A 17,069-nucleotide genomic window follows, 5' to 3' on the forward strand; every position below is an offset into this window, starting at 1 on the left:
GTGAACTTTGCCTCGTCTCTTATGGTGCGTAATGCACATGAACCATTTTGGACAGAATTGTCACCAGTGATGAAAATAGATTCTCTATGCGAATATTAAACCCCAAAAACAATGACTCAGTCCTAGACAAAAACCTTTTCCGACCCCAAAACCTGGAATCCATCTGCAGAAAATGATGCTTTGCATTTGGTGGGACATCAAAGGAATAATTCATTTCGAACTTTTCAATCTACAGTGAACTGTCAATGCACAGATCTTTTGTCAGCAACTGGAACGTTTAAATGCCCTTCACTTGTCAATTGGAAAGTTGTTGTTGTTCTTCTCCACAACAATGCATATCCACATGTGGCACGTTTGACGCAACACAACCAGTAAACTGCTGTCATACTTTCCTGTCAGTCTCTAAGGAGCTCATGTAATATCTGTGCTTGCCTACTGGTAACTGCTTGCAGCATGCTGTTGTACTGGTTCATCAGCATACCTAAATCTACCAGTGCAGTTTTGACTCTTCTTTGGAGGGAACCTGGATTCTGAATCCTTTGCTGTATATGGGATTGTGTCGAGCTCTCGCCAAGGTGTCGTAAGATCTCTCAGCGGTGACTTTTCGGTTTGTTAGACATCCATTTGGGCTTATTGGTAATTATACGTAACAAGCTGCAATGCAAGCTATATCCAGTAAATTGAAAAATAATACCATTTTACTGAATATCTTCCTACCAGATGATCCATGTTATCCACTCCCTGTTTGTTTGCACTGTAGTGGGTTATAATCTCTGGCTTTGCATGTTCACCTTCCACAGCATCATCATGATGCATGAATGACAATAGTACAACTGCTTGTCTCTTATTTAGCATGTATGATACTAGAGAAAGTTGTCCAGAAAATTCAACTACAAAGGAGTTTACCACCTGCTGATTGCTTGGTTTTATTTCCTCTGGAATATCTGGCTTGTTCCAACATAGGTCAATTGATGTGTGAGGAGCTTTTCTGCAACAGGTATACCTTGAGTCCAACCAGACCCCAACACACATTTAGGTTATTTACAACAATTATCAAACCAGGTTTCTATGAAATAGAGCATTATAAGCAACCATCAGAGAGAACACTTGTTGAGGAATGACATACGCATACATGCTTATCACAATCAGTAAATTGCTGCTGCAGGTTCATTGATGTGTGAGGAGCTCTTCCACAAGAGGTACACTGGAGAACAAATTATCTTCATTTATATTTTACCCACTGTTGTAATATGGATCCACTGAATCATACACAACTCTAGCACCTTGATTCACGTCACATTGTTCATTTGTTTGTTTGCCGAAATACACTTGTCCTTACAGGGGATAGCTCATCCAAGATTCACAATTTCACCATGCCTTTATTCAATATTTAGCTGGTTTGCTTTTCATATAACTGGTGAAATGGACATCCGCATGCAAATGGAACTAATGGTTCATCAACTGTAATATCAGTGCTGGGAACATCGAATTGTGCCAAGAAAAGTGTCCACATAGAGGCTGTTAATTTGTCTGTTGATCTCTGTTCTGCTCTTGTGTACTTATTGTGAATCGAAGCAAAGATTTGAATCTGTTGAGGCTCATTGTAGCCCAGAAAATGTGTATCCCTGTTGTGGATGCCCAAAGTTTCTTTAGGGCTCATTTTTAGATTTGTAGAGTCCAGCCAACAAAAACAGTCATATAAAGGTCTTGATTTCAGTTGTGGTAATTGGTTGTTCATTCCACTGTTTATAAACCCTGGCAGCTTCATGATTTGTTTCTCTGATTATAATGCTAAATATATTTTCATTAAGGTACAGTTTTTATGTTATTCACTTGTCCTACCTGAGTGACACCAGGTGAATATCTGATTATATCCTGTGGGCCTTGACTGTGTACTGCATAAGGATTATGATTTCACACTTTACTAGACCTGGCCTTCATTTGTTCAGTTCCGCTACTTGTGCTGTCTACTCCCTCATGCCCAGTTTCTGCTACTTGTCTCTGCTCTTTGTGTCACTTTTCCTCAACCTCCAGTACGTCCTCTTCCCCTGCCTCTTGATGTTGAAGGATCATCTTGTGTTCATCCACGTCACTTGACATCTGGGTAAAATCCTTTTTGTTCTCTAACACTCTGTTGTGCCACTCCTCTCCTTTGTACGCTCTGTGCTACATTGAATTGATCTATGCCATCATCCTCGGAGAATGACTCTTCTGTCACATGATCCTCTACCTCTGATATATCTTCAACTGCACCAACACAGTCACTGCCTTCTGCCTCTTATGTACTGAATGAGTTATCATCACTGGTATGTAACAACTAATAGTTTCTGCAGCTGAGATATATTTGGCAATAGTAGTGGAGTGTCAGTTCAGATCCTGGTAATTATTTTATAAGTAAACAGACATGATGATACTGTACTACTTTAATGAATTAACCTCTACAACAGCCTATATAGTGAAATAGATCATTAGAAATTTGTTTCGTATGCTATAGGGTGAACTGCATATATAGTGGTAGTCAATGATAGTATGGGGTCCACGTGGACCCCAGATAAATATTAAATTACAGCTACTTACTCCATCTGCCTGTTTCACAAACAGTAGTATCGTATTGATCCAGTGTATCTGCTTGACAGTTACATAAATTGATATAAATTTATAATGATTATGTAAAAAGATACACAATCGAGAAAGTCATTGGAGTCCATTTGGACCCCAGGTGTGCTGATGAGGGTTAAAAGATTAAGCTTCATCTATAGATATGTTTATCTTTGTTATTTGTAAATTGTGCAATTGATTTGGCATTTCTTTACAAAAGATATTTGCTTATTTTTAATATTTATAAATACTATTTAATGACCTTTTTCTTCTTTTTTACTGATTATCTTGCTACAGGAATTCCACATTTCCTCCTCAAGTAACAGCATTTCCTTGCCAGTATGAAAATATAAGTTGTACACATTCTCCGTTATACTTAGCAGGTAAAGTGGACTGCATTTAAGTCAAATTTTGATTTTACAATACGGATAATATAAACCAAAAGGACATTAGCAAAGAAGCAACTGAAGTATTCAAAAATACAAATGTGCTGAAACTCATTCCTGAATTAATCCTCTGAAGGTAGACTTTTCATGAATAATAAATAATGGGCTGTCTGTTGCCTAACAAAACTATCACAAAGAGAAAACTGAATGCTTGTCACAATGTTTTTCAAGTCAATTAAATAAAGATTAAATTAAACTAAATCTAAGCCTTTCACAACTAGCTTGGTTCTTTATATTAGGCTGTACTTTATAATAATATGCTGTTGTTCCTTACCCCGAGTATTAGACTAAATCTAAGCTAAGCCTCTCACATCTAGTTGGGTTCCTTGTAGTAGACTTTGTGATTATTTAATCATTATCCTTATCCCAAGGATTAAATGAAATCTTAGTTTTAAGCCTTTCATAATTATCTGGTTTCTTAATTGCAGATTTTATATGATGATAATATAATATTCGTCCTCATCTAGAGGATTAAACTACTGACAATCAGCTGGGATTTCTTTACATTTTACTTGTCAGTCACCAGATGATTACTTATACCCAAAGGTTAACCTTCAGTTGAAACCTTATTGAAATCTATTTGCTAATTGTTAAGTGATTATACTCACTTAAAGAAGGAAAAAAGCATTGCTATGTATGGCAGGAGATACAACCTAGACAAAGTGGTTTTCAACTCTCTGGCTTAATTTACTATGCAACTAATTGTCAAAGTTCTTGCAGCTATCTAATCCAGTACAGGAAGCAATTTCAAAACTTGTGTTGCAAAAACAATGAAGTTTTGTATAATTCAAAGGATATTTGAAAGTCTCTTTATGCTGAATCTTAAATCTTGTACATCCACCTACAATTGTAAGCTATTATTTTAAATGTCATGATTGAAATATCTTTACATTTGACACCTAGTCCAAAAATTGATGAAACGAATTTGGGGGATAAGTTGGGCTAAAGGGGGGTTTAGTATACAAGTTAGTACCAAACAAAATATGTCCTAATAAAGAGCTTGATCCGTTAGCTCTCTGACCACAAGATATCTCTCAGTGGTGTTAGTGATTTGTCCATACTCATTTCTTTAGCTCAAAATATTAGTATTCATGTTGACGTGCCATGATTGGTCAAATATAAAGTGCTTATCAATATTAGATTGGCCTTGGTCTAAAACTATTGATTGGTCTACATTCCTTCCTTCCATGCTGGTGATGCTGTCCTACTGCTACTGTCACTATTACTGCTGTTACATCTACCTCTGCCACAGCTATTAATACTACTACTATATCATCCTTAACACTCGACTTGGTGAGTATTTGTTTGTGATTCCAAGCAGAAACTATCACAACAAAGATGATGACTGGATATGCCTTTCTTGGCTCTCTCTATTGACAGAACTGATGATAACTGCAGAGAAAGTGGTTTTTATAGAGTTTATAAAGCTGAGGAACCAAATCTTCTATTTCACAACATTACGATAATTTCAAGCTTTGTTTGGGAATTAACCTATCAAACATGTCTCTTTAACTTGCAGACTGGGTGTTATACACAATAACTTATTGCAGTAATAAGAAAATCTTAATTAATTTTATAAAGTACACTGAGAAAGGATTAGTGCAATTTTATTAAAAGGAAGAATAAATTTAAATCTTCATGTAACAGTCTAAATCATTATTTATAACATCTAACAGATACTGGTTACTATAAAATATGCTGGAAACTGGTCTAACGTCAGTTTGTCATGTAGGTCGATACAACAAATACTCTCGTGAACTCTGCCAAACACCATGGTTAATTGAAGGTGAAAAGAAAATGGAAACTTCTGTTCAAGATTTAATAGTTGATGTGGTGAACAAATTCATCGTAGCAGATAGTAAGTAAATAATCTTTCTTTGTTGTTAGTCAGTTAGTAATTCCTATGACCCTAAATGCTTAAGTTTTAGTTTTTTCTTAGTTGGGAGGTTTCTAAAGAAAACTCAAAGTTTTAACTACGATGAGATCCTTAACAAAGAGTTGATTTTCTTTTGTATAAAATTCTAATACACTTTAGAAATTTGTGATTTTCTCATAGAAATAAGATCTCTTTAGAAAGCTGTGTATAATGATATATGCTCAGTTCACACACGAGTCTGAAATTACAAAATTTAAACTTAATGTAAACATTATGTACTTTAATTTTAATTTTATTGTGTTTTTAAATAGAAATCGTGTTTTCTTCCTCTGGACGAGAGGATGTAGATGTCAGAATGCTTGGAGAAGGTAGGAAAATATTTGTTGCCTAGTTTTGTATACTTTGTTGTGTTTCTAACTAGGTATTTTTAATGGGATGAAAGGATGTTGAAGTAATAATTTTTGGAGAAGAGGCTGTTGGTAAAGATCTTTAAATCTCTGAAATGTTGTTATTTTTCTAGACCTGTTATCAACAGTTGTGAAATTTAGTAATAATAATAATATACACAGCTGCAAGTATTTCTTCCTTACTTATGAAGTTTTAATGAGTAATATTAATTTATGATTTGATAGAATTAGCTTTTTAATACACAGTGAAAGTAATATAGATTCAGATTAAGTTTTTTTTCTGTTGTTATGAACCAATTTTTGACTTTCTAAACTGGTACTAACAGGATGACAACTTTTGACTTTGTAAACTGTTATTTGACTTAGTAAAGGGTTATAAACAAGACGACAACATTTGCTAAGAGGATGACAACTTTTAACTTTGTAAACTGGTGTAAACAATGGATGATAACATAACTTTTGACTTAGTAAGCTGATATAAACAATGGATGACAACTTTTGACTTAGTAAGCTGATATAAACAATGGATGACAACTTTTGACTTAGTAAGCTGATATAAACAATGGATGACAACTTGCAGAACCAGATGCCCCTTGTATTAAATTAAAATGTACATAACTGAGGGAAAGACAAGAACTCTAACAAACTGAAGTGTACAAAGGGCCTTCAGCATAACTTTGATAAAACTTATTTACACAGTAAGAAAGTCATTATATTATTGAACTCTTTTGTTACTGAAATACCAAACAAATGTATATGTCCAATGTGAGTTTGTCTGTATGGATTATTTTAAGCAAAATACCTGTGATAATTAAAAAAAATAAACCTAATGATTAATGTCTAATTCTTTAATACTAGCATGAGGTCCATATGGACCCCCACATGGAAAATTAAAGTTGTAAACTAGCCAAATAATAAAAAAAAGAGTAAAGCCTTTATAGTTGTTCTTTGTCTATTAAAGCCAGGAAGTATAGACTAGATTAAATGATGCCTTGATAAAAAAAATTAAAATGTAATAAACTTTTAATTTGGAAAAGGAAGTACATTTAAGACGGAATTTGTAAGTTGTTATAAATGTTTTTCATAGAATCTTGTGAGCCACTAGCCAAAAGCTGACACTTGAAAAGGTGATTCTAAAATCTTTACAAGTTTTTACAATTTGTACTTTAGGATAGTTTAAAGAGACCAGTTTTAAAACGTGTAAAAATATGTCCTCCTTGGAAATGGATCACATGGCAATCATGTACACAAGATAAATAATGAGATAACATCATTGAGAAAATCGGTGGTTTCTTGGAAGTGAAATCCTGACTGATGGTTAGACAGGTTTTTTTTTCTGAACTTGTCTTGATGCACCAGTACTAAAATTCCAACCCCATATTAGAATCACATAATGTCAGAATTTGTCTTGAATTATCAAATGTAAAAAGTTCTGATAAAATTAAGCATAACACTTCACTGAGACTTTTCTTCTTATTTTAGGTAGGCCATTTGTTCTTGAACTGCTAAACCCACGGTCCAGAGATGTTAGCCAAGAGTTCATAAACAAAATTGAAGAAGTTCGTTTACTGTTTTACTTGTATATTAAGCATCACAGTAAATATAGAAGTATCCTCTGAAATTGTGCAATTTGTTTCACTAAAATAAATATTAAAACTGATATTGAAAAATTCTTATTACAGTATGCCTAGTATCATCTACTAACACATTCTTTTAAAAATTATTTATTATGTAAAAATATATTTATATTGATAATAGGACCAAGCAAAATTTGTGTTTATCTTGCTAATATATCTAAAGCCTAGACAAGGATCTATGGATAGTTTGTTAGCACAGAAAATACATTTTCTTGTTTTCATTCTTATTTTTTTGGTGTGAACTGTTGTCTGTCTTCGAAAAAAGATCTAAAAAAAGAAAATTCTCAAGGGATTATTTAGAAAATTGAATTTATTGTTTGAATACAATATATGAGAGAGATAAATATTTTAAATAATTTCAGTTAAGTCTCCAAGTAACTAAAGAATGGAATGAATGAATTATCACGATTAAGAATGTAATGAACTTTTTTCTATTGTGACTAATGTCTTTAATTAACTCTTTGTTAATCTAAGAATGTAATGAACTTTTTTTCTATTGTGACTAACGTATTTAATGAACTCTTTGTTATCACTTTTGGTAGACTATTAATGAGAGTACCAACGAAATAGCTGTGAGAGACTTGCAAGACGTGAGGAAGTGAGTGAAGTTAATGATTTGGTATTTTTAATTGGAATTCAGACTTGACGGATTAAGACTTTTCATGTACAATAAATGAAAGAATGACGTGACTTTAAGTGGCATACTAACATTTTTGTTAAGTTCAAGGTATGCAGTTAAAACTATTTCTTGTCAACAAACTTTAAAATGAAATAACATCTTTAATAACAACAAGAAAACTGAAAACAGCAATTTTTAATGTAAAAGTTACCTATCACTTCATGGTAAGCTTGTAAATGTACAAATACAGATCTGAAACAGTTACAGTACCATAATACTAATGAGTTGTTATTAATATTTTAAAGAAAATGCACAAGACTGTAATATGTTGTGAAGGTAATGGGAACAATCAGTACAGGATTGAGAAAGACACATTTTACTAATTGTAGGCAATGAGATAAATTAATGAAGGATAAATGGGCTGTACAGGTAAAGCTGTTGTTGGGATCATTTAGAATGATGCATTTTATGAACACAGAACTTCTGAAAGCGAGGGTCATAGTATGAGGTACAGAAATTGTGATATTATCTTAACTCGTACATAACATAAAAATCAAGCCTGCTGGTTAGGGTGCTTGACTTGCAATCTATGGGTTGCACCTTTAAATCCTGTCACCAAACATGCTTACTCTTTCAACCATGGAGGTGCTATAATGTTATGGTTAGTACCACTTTTTGTTAAAAAAAAACAAGAGTGGCCCAGGAGTTAGCAGTGGGTGGTGTTGAATAGCTGTTTTTCCCTCTTGTCTATCACTTCTAAATTAGGAATAGTTAGTACAGGTAGCTTTGCACGAAATTTGAAAACAAAACATTTAAAGTTAAACCAAAATGAATTTTTACTTAACTAAATCTTGTGTTCTTTCAGGTAGAAAACAATAAAGAAGAGTAATTACATGCTTTCTGTTTGAAAAAATACTGTTGGTATATTTCCAGACTTGCCAAAAAAAAACTGTTTACAAAAATGTATGAATTTTAAATATTTTTCTGTTATAAAAACAGCCAGAATAACTCATTTATTTAATGTATTTATAAATATAGTACTGTGCAAAACTGACATTGTATGTTGCTTGTATTTTACGTTTAAAACATTTTATCAAGTTTATCTCTCATAATTTTTTTAACAGAGTAGTTAGTTACATCAAGCTTATAAACAACAAAAAAATCATTATTTTCCTCTAACCATGAAAGTTGTCTTAGTAATAAAGGAACATGAGGTATTTAAAAATGTACTTTTTTATTTATTTTATTTAGTTGTTTTGTCTCTTTAACAGTAGTTTGTATAGGTGTTTAGGGTAATGTCATTAAATACTACACCGTTCACATAATATGAAGTATAATAACATAAGTCTTATAGAATATTAAAATATGGAAGAATCGCTTTAAAATTTTCCCCGATTTAAGCCTAATAGATAGATAAGGTAGAACTAACCTATTGAAACATGCTGATTTATTTAGAGAAGACATCCATATGTTGAAGGAGGGAGAAGAAGAAAAACGGAAGATGTATTCTGCAGTGTGCATCATGAATAGGCCTTTGACAAAGGATGATATTGAACAATTGACAGGGCTTAAAAATGTAAAAATTCAACAAAAAACACCTCTCAGAGTCCTTCACAGGTTTGTATATTCTTTAAATGGGTCAGATATAATTAATATAGGGGTTTCAAAAACATTAACATAAATAAATGTTTTTACTTAATTTATCAAATTTTCAGATTGTATATTTGTGAGTTTATTACCCGAGTTATTTGTTATGTTTTGAAATGATATAAAAGAGCATGAAAACAAAAAACAACGGTATCACCATAGCTTCGAGCTCACTCGTGTAATGTTATTGAATAAACATACACAAAGCTCAACAGTTATTATTGTTGTAAACTGAACAATTTAACGTTTACCTTTGAACTTCTGTCAGTGAAGCTTTTTAGATATCTTTACTTAAGGCATTGTTTATACTTTGCACTTTGTGTAATGACTTTTTCTTGTGTATTAGTTTACACTCACTTAACTTGAAAGTTCTTATTGTCATGAATTATAACCAGGATTTTTGTTTGTTTTCCAGACGGCCTCTTGCAGTAAGAGAAAGAGTAATTTATGAAATGTTGGCAGAAAAGATGGATGAGCATAGGTTTCAACTCAATCTCTCAACCCAAGCAGGAACGTATCTTTGTATGAAAACTGTAGTTATTATTAGAAAACATATTAATACGGGTGTAATTAGTGCTGCACATAACACAAAGTTTCTTACAAATATTTAGATTTCAATAATATCATTTGAGATTATTGTATGACAAAATGATATCTCACAGTATTTCTCATATAAATTTGTGGTTCCAGTAAAGCCCTATTTATGCATACACATACATTGATTGATGTCAGTGGATTAGTAATGTAGATTGTAAGACTACTTGCAAGTCCAGTTATTTGGTGTAATTGTTTCAAATAAATATTTACGAGAAATCTATATACGTAGAGAAAAATAATTGTATCAATTTTTGTCAGTGCAAAATAAGAACCCAGATATTTTTTGGTGATGAAAGAGGCTCGATAATAAACTTAATACCAAAATTAGTTTTTTCAAGGGATTTTTACAGTGGTGTTTGATTAATTTCTAGTTTGGACAGTTTGAGTGTTTAACTTGTATCTTTTAACATACTTGTTGTTATGAAACTTTTGAAGTTGTAAGTCTTTTTCATATTTTTCTCTTAATGTCATTGATTATCCTGAACTGTTTGTCAGGTATGTAAAAGAATTTGTTCATGGAGATTTTGGTCGAACTGTCCCACACCTTGGAAGTATTCTTGGTGCAGAAACTGACATTATTGAGTTGGATGTACAGGTATAAATAACCATAATGTTAGTCCGTCTGAGACTTGATCACTTGTATATTTATAAGGTTATGAATAATCTGACTGTATAAATATTGTATCGCGTATCATTTATCAGGGTGTTGTCCTCTTTATTATTCTTAGTTTAAGATAGTAAAACAAAGTTAAAACTATGTTTCTAGTTTTTAATCCAGTTTTTTGTTTTAACTAGAATGCTATATATATTTAAGTGATATAAAGATGCTTGTACACTAAAAACAAAGAAATTACTCAGTAACAGAACAGTATACTAGCTAACTACTTAATTAATTTAGGATTCAATATAGAACCAGTGCCTTTTTAAACACATTTTGCCAGAACGTATTTATACATCAAATACCCTCAGTATTGCAATTAACTGTACTAGTTGGTGATGGGATTCCATGTGTATTTCGTACAGACAATGAATGGTATTACCTATTTTTTTAGTCTGTTATCTTCAGTGAATGCTGTAACAAATAAACATAAAATTACTTAATATAATGCAATTTGTTGACCCCACTAATCGTGAATGATATGGAAAAAAACCCCAAAAAGGCAATACTTTGAGTTAATACTAGTTTCTTGTAAAGTATACTTAATATCATAATCAAGGAAATTGACACTAATTTTAGATTTATTTATTGTCTAGTGTATAGATTTGAATTGGCCTCCTCATAAGAAAATCTGAAAAGTCTTCCAGAAAACCTGGTACCTCGAAGCACGTGGAAAGAAATTGTGTCAAGAGTTGATGGGAAGCAATTAACACTATTGTTAATTAACTGCTGAAAAAACTTGTTTGTGCAGCACAGCAGGTTAAAAAGAGAAGGCTACATTTGACCTAATTTTAGCTATCAGTAATAGCCTTGAAACTGAAATGTATTAAACATTTTGATGCAGTGTAAGAATGTTTGTTGTTCTGACTCTAAACCAAAGTTCTTAAAACACAGAATACAACTTGGAATTTAAGTTGAAGTTCTACGATTCTTGGATTTTTACTTTTGCTCCTGCACTCGTTTTTCTTTATTCCATAGTTTAAGTGATGGATAAAACTTAACAGGCAAGATGAATTGGATGAAAATTTTGCATACTTCGAGCGCTTTCTAACAGTTGACTATATCTTCTTCAGAAGAACAGTCAGCTATTCAAAAGAGTTCGAGTTTTGGGTCTCGTTTTGAAGATAGTTGCTAAACTGAGTCAAAGTTGAAAACAAGTTAAAATTTAACTGTTTGTAAGAAGTGTACTATAAAACCATTGACACAAATCTACTGCCACAAGTAACTCATTTTCTTTTGCAACTATTAAGCCTTATATTGTTCTAGTAAATTACAGCATAAGTCTGGCCAAATGAGAATTGGTTTAAGAGTTTTGGGTCTCGTTTTGAAAAGATTACAACTTTTTTAGGTGGTCCATTGTGCCAATTACTTAACCTGGATTTAGCTTAGTAACTTTTAGGGCATAGGTGTTATTAAAAGCTACATACCACTTATGGAGAGGAGTGATTTTTGTAAACCATTTTAAGGTTGCTCGTTGTGGAAGACTAAATTTTTGTCACTAGCATCCATTCAAAGTTTCTCCTTAAAAAAATAAAACATAATTACAGAATAAAATGTTTAGATGATATTTTTCTAGTATTTAAACATTTTTAAGTAATCTGAAATAAGGGGAACATGGGGACATGTTTAGTCACCTACAAGGTAAGTAAATGATAAAACACATTTTTAAATGCAAAGTTTTGGTTTTAGAAAAAATAAATCTTCAAGTTCAACACAGTTAACTTCTAACTACAAAAGTTTACAAATATGAATATTGTACTAAGCCTTTCACTATCCAAAACATTTTTATTGAAAAAAAATGCATTTCTGTTCAGTATATTTTGGAATGCTCTTGTGTTTCAAATCAACAGATAAAAAGTTTTGTTTTAGAATTTTCATTTAAAGCTGCAATGACTATCTGCATGCAGTTGTCCTTAATTTTGGTATTGAAAATATTTTTAAATCTTAAGATTACTGGGCTCAAAGTAAAAATTTTAGACATAATACATATCTAGCAACAGATGAAAATCTTTAGACTACATATTCTTTTATATTACCAATTACGTGAAATGTACGTTGACATGTTTTAGTTACTTCAGAAAAAAAATTGTCCTTTTCCCATAATAGTGATATTTCATAGCAGTTATTTTACTGCTTATCTGACATCAAACAATCTTAATTCAATACTTTGGTTTCACAATCATCATTACCAACACGAAGTCTAAAGGAAGTTTGTGTTTTAATTGTAGTTATACTTTAAGTAACATATATATAAATAAGTAGATATGCAGTTTCACTTGTTTTTTGAATAACAAATTGCATACCCAGCTCTGCTCTTGGTGAAAGCCTGACAAACCCGGTGAAAATACGCAAGTAAAAGTAAACTCTTAGTCTACAATGGACTTTTAAATGTCTTACCTTAAAAGTTTTGCAGATTATTTTGAGATGCACTCCTCCATACTTTTTTTTTCTCGCAATTGCAGAAAATGTGTACAACTGTGCTAAACTTGAGCAAAATATCTGTGATGATTTTCAGCAGCGTTCATTCTCCAAGACGAGAAGTGGATTAGAAGTGAGGAGGTGTAGTAGTCGAGCCAAGAAATTTGGCAGAAATAGCAAAGCAGTAATGTCACTTCTTGTTCAAAGCATATTTCTACTGTCCGAATTTGGTACACTTAACTCATTGAATGTATCAATAATCTTGAATATGGAAGACCATATTTTACATCAAGAAGTAAGAAATATCCTAAAAAATCTTTTAATTATGAAATACTTCCCTAAATCAGGCTTGAGCACTTATCCTAACCCTATTATAAACTGAAAGTTAAATGATGTGAATCAGAAAAAATCCAGCTCATTGTAGCTGGATATTTTAGTTATGGAAAACATAGCTAAAATGTTGAAAACTTTATTTACAAATCTTTGAATTGTGTTGTGGTACAAGTTTTGTTCAAATTTAACTATTTACAGTAGTTACTGCAGTAATGATAGATAAAATATTTTTATATTTCAATATATGGGAAAGTTTAATATGAATTTGGTTTGCTTTTCGACTGCTAAGTTAGCATCCCAAGTTTTGTCTAAATTGGTCAACTCGTTTAGAAGGAGATGCATACACAAACACAAAGTTTTTACCTAAATATTGGATACTTACAGCGCATGTGTGAAAAACACCTCTAAAATGATTTTTTATTTAAGCTCGGCAGAGCTGGAAAAAAACAACAATTTCTGGAATTTTTAATGTCACTTACATTGTCAGTTAAAATTACAACAAGCAGTTGTCGTCCATTCAACTAAGTTTCATCATGAATACTCTACCAAAAAAACTTCAAAAGTAGACAAGTTTTAATATTCATTGATTTATAGAGGACCCTCTATCTCTGTATTCTTTATGTGAGCAAGTCCTAATTTTATTTTGTCATGGAGAGTTTTTCACTCAAAGGATGGCTTCATAAATCTGTGAGCATTTTACAGTAACCAGTAATAGCACAGTAAAATACAAGGGTCGAATGTGACCTGATGGGTGCGTGTTTGCCTTCTATTAGTTTTATAAAAGAAAGATACAGATAAATTGATTTAAATAATCATAAGATCCAAGATTGTAGGTAATGAAAGAATAAATAAAGGAAGTTTTATTTCTATATGATCATGCACCAGGATTATCCAGAAAGGTTCGTATAACAAGTCATACTCCAGTCATGGTAAGCAAAGTGTGGAGTTCTGTAACAGGTGAAAATCATAAAACTCTAAAATAAGGGGCAAAAGCCATCTACAGGTAATAGTATACAACACAAGTATCTCCATCTGAAAATGAGGCTAACAAAGTATGTGTTCACCAAAGTAAGGCTTCCAAATCATACCTCCTGTTCAACTGTCACATACTTCAAGCAGCTTGAAAATTAAATATAGGTATTCATGCTATCAAATACCAGTTAGTTTGCCAGATGTACCACCTATGGATGATCAAGATGTTGAAATGGGTATTGGGAAACAGCTGTATTCATATACCAGATGGGTTATGGAAAACAAGCAGGGTTGAGTGGTTTGCTTTAGACATGCCAGGGTATTGTCAAGATGCATGGTCATCAGATAGAGCATGACTAGATGTGATGACATGGTGAGGCTCCAAAACTGTTTAAATATAACGCATTCAACCTCTGTAAATGTAAAATAGTAAATCTCATTAAAGACTCAAAATTGTTTAATTATAACATACTCAACCTCTGTAAATGTAAAATAGTAAAGTCTCAAAAGCACCTATTGCATTTTTTCTTCTTTCTTTTCCCTTAACCACAAATTTTTAATTTTTCAGTGCAAGTTATTGTTTTTTATATAAGGAAAAATGTCCCAACAACTGGATGTAGTTTCAATGTAAAATAGTAGTAAATACTTGTCACTTGGAAAAAATACTTTGAAACAGCATAATAATTTCTCATAACCTTTAGCTTACAATCCAATATTTTAAGGGTTATTCAAATTTAACCTTGACAGACACTTTCAAAGCAAGGTTAGTTAATTCTTCTTTTCAGTTTTTATAACTTCAACACTAACTGACAAAATAATTAAAATTGCAAAACTTTTGTTTTTCAATCTTAATGTCCAGTAAGTATGTACAAAACATAAACAATACACCGAACTTCTCATATAAAGTGGCAGACAACAATGAACTTTTTTTTTTTTCAGTTCAGTAAGATATCACAATCTGCTATCATTAATTATCTTAAAAATTACTTTATCAAGTACAGATACAGGGTGACACATAAACCATCTAGTTTTGTTTCATCTGTGACACATACTTTAAGACAGACTAACTTATGTCCTAACAGACAAGAGTTGATCATACAGTGAATATATATATATATATATATATATATGCTAGAAGCCCTTAATACATGTATGTTGCATCTTCAATATTTCACATTCATGCCCAGTTTTCTTTCTTACACTGAACAAAACATAAACTATCAAAATCACTGGTGATAATGCTTAATCAGAAGCTTTGGGTCATGTCTTCTGATGTGTCCCATTGAGATCCAAGTCCATGGTCACATGTTAAAATAAATCTACCTGTACAGCATCAGGATTATCATCAGAGGTTGGCTTGTATACCTACTAAGTTCAAGACTTCAGTGATGTTCTCAAAATTTATTTCAGTATAGTGGCACGGTAAACAGAACTCGTTTCAGTACTTAATTTCAACAGATATAAGGCCCAGGTTAAAGCTGTTTTTGAATGTGGGTTACATCACAAAAAAAAAAATTTAGTATAGAGTAAGTATTCTATACTGTTGTACATGGTCATGTACAATGAGACCACATGCTACACTTGTACTGTTAACATCTTGTGTAACGGTGTTGTACATGATGTTTATGTAAATGTACACACAGTAACCCGTACAAGCCAACTCTGCTGTTTTAACTGGCAGTCTTCCAAACTTTCTGCATTAGTAAAAAGAAATTAACCAGAATCATAAGTGTGTTGTTTTAACAATAAATGATAATATTATAGATAAAAAGTGAAGAATGTAAATTATACAAACCTTTTTCTAATATATCCTTTATTTAGTTTTATTATTCCACTCTTTATTTTCCTACAAATCATACTCCTCTGATAGGTACATTTAAATAACAAGGATAATCAAACTACAAAACATACACATTAATCAGCTTATAAAACAAATCATGAGATGCATTTAAAAGCACTGTTTTATCACAAAAAATTTACATTGCAGTAAACCAAGATCTAAGTTTAAAAAGTCTAAATTAGGCAAGATGGCTTTCATAAAAAAAATTACTGTAGTATGAGAAAATATTATTGTTCTTACAAACACATTTATTTCTATTGTACAGTAACACATTAAATGTAATTACTACATCTGTGTTTACCACACAGTTTTATCATTTACTATGCTTGTCAGAAATTTAGAATCTCTTACTCATCTAGATTTTAATTATTGTTTTATATATGAAATTTTATGTTTAGAGCAGAAAACTTGTGTAAGTTTGGGTGAAATCAGTTACACTTATTCCTATTGTATATAAATATAAAATCTCAGATTTAGTTACATACTTTACATCACATCTGTTATACAATCAACTTTACAAACAGTGTATGTTTTGACTACATACAAAACTGATAAACTCTACTTGCAATGAGTTACTTGTCATGAGTATCAGCAATTTAGTTTTTCTTAATGTTATTTTTATCTAATGTTTTAACTACCATCAATAAATCACAAGTTACAACAACCCTGTTTATATAATTCAGTCAGAAACAGTGATTCAGAAAACAAAAGTACTAAATTCCTGTCAACTGGCAAAGAACTTTTGAAATATATTTTGTGATATTTAGGCTACAGTTAGGGATGGGGCTGAAGTGATATAATTCAGAATGCAACCAAGGTAGTCTTAAAAACTAATTATGATGTTGCTACCTCTAGATAACAATACAAAACAGTTTCAGGATCTCAGATTTGGAAATATTTGCTAGAAATTCTAAGAACAAGGCATGGGTAGGTTAAAAATTCTTGATTCAGGTAGGTGTCATTCATCTTATGTTATATAATGAATTGATTACAACAAGAGCAGTGAGTTGGTTTAGGTTTT

General features: G+C 31.8%; 2 protein-coding genes across 3 annotated transcripts in view; one reads left to right on the forward strand and one right to left on the reverse strand.

Moving 5' to 3' along the window:
• Positions 1 to 11,404, forward strand: part of LOC106474330 (putative tRNA pseudouridine synthase Pus10) — a gene marked incomplete at its 5' end in the record, with an annotated part of 13,145 nt that extends 1,741 nt beyond the window's left edge. Inside the window, 9 exons of the mRNA XM_013935021.2 lie at positions 2,896 to 2,981; positions 4,777 to 4,902; positions 5,232 to 5,288; positions 6,810 to 6,886; positions 7,507 to 7,562; positions 9,039 to 9,200; positions 9,646 to 9,744; positions 10,323 to 10,422; positions 11,082 to 11,404. Coding sequence (XP_013790475.2) covers positions 2,896 to 2,981; positions 4,777 to 4,902; positions 5,232 to 5,288; positions 6,810 to 6,886; positions 7,507 to 7,562; positions 9,039 to 9,200; positions 9,646 to 9,744; positions 10,323 to 10,422; positions 11,082 to 11,120 — 802 coding nt within the window. The remainder of the gene's footprint in view (positions 1 to 2,895; positions 2,982 to 4,776; positions 4,903 to 5,231; positions 5,289 to 6,809; positions 6,887 to 7,506; positions 7,563 to 9,038; positions 9,201 to 9,645; positions 9,745 to 10,322; positions 10,423 to 11,081) is intronic.
• A 393-nt stretch (positions 11,405 to 11,797) lies between these two features.
• LOC106474329 (putative transcription factor p65 homolog) overlaps positions 11,798 to 17,069 on the reverse strand; it is a 16,248-nt gene continuing 10,976 nt past the window's right edge. For both annotated transcript variants that reach the window (XR_002613927.1, XR_002613926.1), the window contains exon 11: positions 11,798 to 14,621. The gene's annotated coding sequence lies outside the window, so the exon portion shown is untranslated. The remainder of the gene's footprint in view (positions 14,622 to 17,069) is intronic.

The sequence above is a fragment of the Limulus polyphemus genome, unplaced genomic scaffold (assembly GCF_000517525.1).
Source record: "Limulus polyphemus unplaced genomic scaffold, Limulus_polyphemus-2.1.2 Scaffold7080, whole genome shotgun sequence".
Lineage (NCBI taxonomy): Eukaryota > Metazoa > Arthropoda > Merostomata > Xiphosura > Limulidae > Limulus > Limulus polyphemus.